General features: G+C 35.8%; 1 protein-coding gene across 1 annotated transcript; it reads right to left on the bottom strand.

Moving 5' to 3' along the window:
- Nucleotides 1-2,424: 2,424 nt before the first annotated feature.
- LOC140332009 (mas-related G-protein coupled receptor member D-like) lies at nucleotides 2,425-3,851 on the bottom strand. Its single transcript, XM_072413323.1, has one exon. The coding sequence runs from the start codon at nucleotides 3,748-3,750 to the stop codon at nucleotides 2,752-2,754; it is 999 nt and encodes a 332-aa protein (XP_072269424.1). The 5' UTR covers nucleotides 3,751-3,851; the 3' UTR covers nucleotides 2,425-2,751.
- Between the last annotated feature and the right edge of the window lie 882 nt (nucleotides 3,852-4,733).

The raw sequence follows: 4,733 nt of genomic DNA, 5'->3' as shown, positions 1-4,733 counted from the left end.
ACTTTATACTTTATTAATATTATTAACCACCTGAGCGTTACACTGATTTCTAGATTTCTGTTCCAAAAGCGTCACAGGTTTTCATGAAATTTTTTTTTTTTAAATACGGAACCGACGCTGGATTAGCACAGCGGGACCAGGTAAGTGGGGATTTTAGTGTAGGCGAAAAAATACGGGGTTATCCAAAAGAGCAAAAATATTTAGTGCGAGAAATTACGGGCTTAGCGGTTGGGGGGTTAATAATAATAATAATAATAATAATAATAATGTGTTAAGAGTGAAGACAACAGGTTCAAAGACTGAGCCTTGAGGGACCAATCACAGGGATGAAAGTGGGGGAGGAAGAATCATTGTTGAGAAAGATTTGGAACAAATGATCAGATAAATAAGAAGCAGACCAAGAAAAGGGCATCAAATACTGATACAAAGTGCAAAATCACTAAAAGGGCTAAAGGAGGAGGAGTTAAGTGTGCATGAGGTGAATGGGATTGAGTATATTGTGTTATCTCTTTTAAATATGTTATTATTTTCATGTCACTAGCTGTCCCTCAGTCAAGCTCACAATCTAATGTCCCCACCTCAGTCACATGTTAATGTCTTTATGTATGTTGATTTTTAAAACAGTCTAAGTCAATGTTAAAAGGAGTACTAAGTATGTGTTTTTGGGATGTTGGAGGAAACTGGAGAACCCGGAGGAAACCCAAGCAGACACAGGGAGAATCTGCAAATTCCATGCTGATAATGTCCTGGCTGAGATTCACCTAGCGCTGTAAAGGCCAGAGTGCTAATCTCTGAGCCACCACGCTGTTGATTTGTAGAAAGGCTGAAGATAAGAAGGCTGTGCACAGGAAGGAGATATGATGAGTTGTGGATTAGGGTGAGATATCAAATTACAAAAAACACAGGGTCCAGTTTATGTTACTCAAGGTGTGCCGGGCAGTATGTGTTATGTGTTAACTCAAATGAGCTAGAGATAAGAAAAAACTTGGCTGAATGTAGGCACATAGTTGCTAGGATCATCAAGCAATTCTGAAGCCACCAAGAATGCGAATTGACAAGTTTTGGGAAAGATTGTGTTGGAGCTAAGAGGCAAAGTTTTCCAAAAATTTGGCCATTGGGTTGAATAACAACAGCAACTGTGGAGGGGAAATTAATGTACAGCATGTACCTCCAATAAAGAGAAGATCGGTGAGAGAGGGGTAGGAGAACACTTATTTGACATTCAACATCTATGGCTATATAAATTACTACCCTGCCCAAAATGACTGCATGCCTAACTAAATAAATATATGATATACAAGTGGGCATCATAACTGTTGTTTGAAGAGGAACTATAGCTAAAAATTACAAAAAAATGTGAACAAAAGAAAAACTTAGGCCTGAACAGAATGAATGTATATAGTTGAAAAAAAGGAGAAAGGGACTGAATTCCTCTAACACTAGTTCTTTATAAGTTTAAAGCCAGCTCCATATATTTAAAGGGAAATTAAGAGAAATTGGCAACTTTGTGGCATAAAATGAAATATGTTTTATTTGGATTTAAATGTGTCAGATTATATGGAAAAAGGAGGCACTAAAGGTTATACCCAAATGGTTGAACAGTTCAATCTGTTGGTATATAAGGTCATACACGATAGATATCAGGTTTTGGCTACAAATAGGTTTTATTAGTCATTCAGCTATAGTCAGGAAAAATGAGAAGAGCTGGTAACTGGTAGCATGGATGGACAGAGATGGCTCTGGTATCAGGTAGCATAGATAATGAAATGAATGTATAGATTACAAATACCTATCAGCACAACAGGTATTCTAGAAAAATTCTGGTTATGTACACAAATATATAACAATGTATGGCATTATTTTTATTAATTTAATTAATTTAAATAAATAAATAAAAATGTATATTTGTGGTTTACATCTGACATTATTTGTGAAGTATTTTGATAGAAGTGTTACACATTCAGATTTGGATCTTATGGAACACGGTACACATTGCTGATCCCTGTTTGACCTCAAACTGATCCCAAACATATTACAAATATCTGTGTAGACTAACTCTTTGGGCTCATTCACACCACAAAGCACACAGTACTGGAAAATATTCATGTTTGTGGGTTTCAGCATGTTCTATGTTAGGAAGCCCCCCAAAAAACTACAGACCAGGCATAAACTGTGCTCAGTTTTATTTAAAACATAAAATATGAACTGTGAACATGTGATCCAAATATTTATACACTATAACAGGGTTACAGATACAGGGTACTGCAGATGTCATAGGTAAGGATACACAAATCAGCAACCATATACCATAGCTTATCTTCATCCACAGTTTACAGTGTAATACTGAACTAGTGCTTTATGTGCAATAAATGTAAGATGATAGAAGGATTCTGGTGGAACCCTTTCAGTATATGTAAAGGAAACTAGGTGTAAAAACACAGTTAAAAGACACCAAGCCCTTAAAAAATCTTTTTTCTCTATGGAAATAACGATCAGGTTAGTAGTAAAGGAATGGTTTAGGTAGTGTGCGCGAGCCTAGCTTTTGCAGTGCTTTACCCAGCTACAAAAGTTCACTTTAAGCACTGGGATTTCAGCAACCAATGAGAATGTTAACGGATTTATTGTATGGCAGGTAATATCATTATCATTTCTAGTCATTACCTTTCTCAGAAAATTTCTTGATTGAATTATACCCTGTTAAACCCTGTTATACCCTGAGGGTTGTTGGTTTGCTTTACCCCTAAATACAATTTAGGAGGCAACTGTAAGGATAGTTTTGCTTGATGTACTAGTTGATTTGTTGTCCTTTAAGTCAACTTTCTCCTCATCATCCTTATCCCTAAAGGCTCTTTGGAGGGCTTCATGGATAGAGTTAGAACTTTTTTGTTTCCTTTTCCAGCCTACAATATAGTAAATGTAGGGGTTGACAATGGAGTTAAGTACTGTTGCAAACACCATTCCAAAGAATACACTTACAGTATCTATATCCTTTAGTAATAATTTAAAGTACATTAAAAACCACAAGAAATTAAAAGGAAGAACTGATAAGATGAATACCAAAACCGCAGCAATGATGATGATAAACAGCTTAGGGGTATACTGCTGCTTAATTGTCCTCTTTACTTTGATAAGCAAGGTGAAACTAGAAATAATCATGATTGGTAGGCAGATACCAATGGCTAACACAAAGACCATAATTTGAACTGCTGAACATTGCAAGGATTGTTTCTCGAAAACTTCTGGTGTACATACGAGGTTCTTAAGAAGACTTTCAAAACAGCCAAGCACCCAAAGAACTGTACACATAACAGCAGACAGGTTTGCAGGGCGATGACCTTGATACCAAAGGGGAAACAGGACAGAACTACATCTTTCAATGCTGACAGCTGTAAGGATAAACATTCCTGAATACTGAGTGGCATCATAAAATATTTCTGCAAATAAATATAACTGTTCCAGTCCTATAAATTCAGGATTTGTACCAACTAGTATATTTATATGAATCATCAAAATAATCATAGTAAATACAATAAACAGGGCATCAGCTACAGACAGATTCATAATATAAACTGTGTATTTGTTTCTCTGGATCTTGAAGCATAGGTACCAAAACACAATAACATTTCCAATTAGACCAAAAATACAAAGACCTAGAACTACAGCAGCCGCTATAGTGAAATGTATGTATGAATATTTCATATAGCCACTGGACAGTCCATCAAGGGTGTTATTCATGCATGTTGTATTCATGTTTACTTTGATATTGATATATATGGTCTAAACGCAGTATTCAAAGGTGTCTTCTTCATCCACCTGTATTAAAGGTGATACAAGAAATGATTATCAGAAGCGATAGCATAATTGTACATAAAATAATTTGCATTCTCCATTTCATTTATTAATTCAAATCCTACCAAATTAGGTTTGGACAAAGATAAAGTGGATCTGTAGTTCATACCGGCCAGATAATTTTATCTTTTTATTTTGGAGTAGGTTTGGTAAATATGTTAAAATCCAATAGGTTGCATTAGAAAATAGCATATTTATTCCATCAATCAGACTCTCTATTTCTTGCTTGAAATTTATCCCCACTGTCAAAGAGGGAGGCAGTGTCTAATGATATGTCTAAGATTCAGAGCCCTAATTACAAAGGGGCAGATATGCTCTTAAATATGTAAAATGGCATCTTTTTTAAACAAATAATGAGTTATAAAAGTAATGCAAAGATGAAGGAGAAAGCACAAGGGACTTTTTATTTCCCTCCCTGCCATTCCTGTCCCTTATGGACCTAGGGTAAAAGCGTGGCGGGAATTATTTTATACAGGTTATACATAAACAGGATGTAATTTTGAATTAAACATAGATCACTCAACTTCACTGATAAAAAAATGTAGCCGCTTGGGGCGATTTCATAAATCAAGCCATTTGCAGGGCCTTTTGAACACAGACAGTAACAAAAGTCTGACTGAGGTTCCAACCATTCCCTACTCGTCCCAAAACAAAGAAAAAACTTGGGGTGGAGTTGCACAATATACAGAGTATACTTTTATTTATGGATGACCAACATGTGTTCTCCAGAACACTGTAAGTTTAGGTTTATTGAGGACTAGTGTTGGTCCAATAGCTCACTATTCGATTCAACAGTTATTCGATCGAATAGTGAGAAATTTTGCGGGGATCGAATGCCGAATTTGAACACCATTGAAGTAAATGGTGTGAGAATTTGGGTTTTT

Source organism: Pyxicephalus adspersus, chromosome 5 (genome assembly GCF_032062135.1).
Source record: "Pyxicephalus adspersus chromosome 5, UCB_Pads_2.0, whole genome shotgun sequence".
Classification (NCBI taxonomy): Eukaryota; Metazoa; Chordata; class Amphibia; order Anura; family Pyxicephalidae; genus Pyxicephalus; species Pyxicephalus adspersus.
The sequence above is the reverse complement of the archived record's forward strand: the minus strand, read 5'-3'. Positions and strand labels throughout refer to the sequence as shown.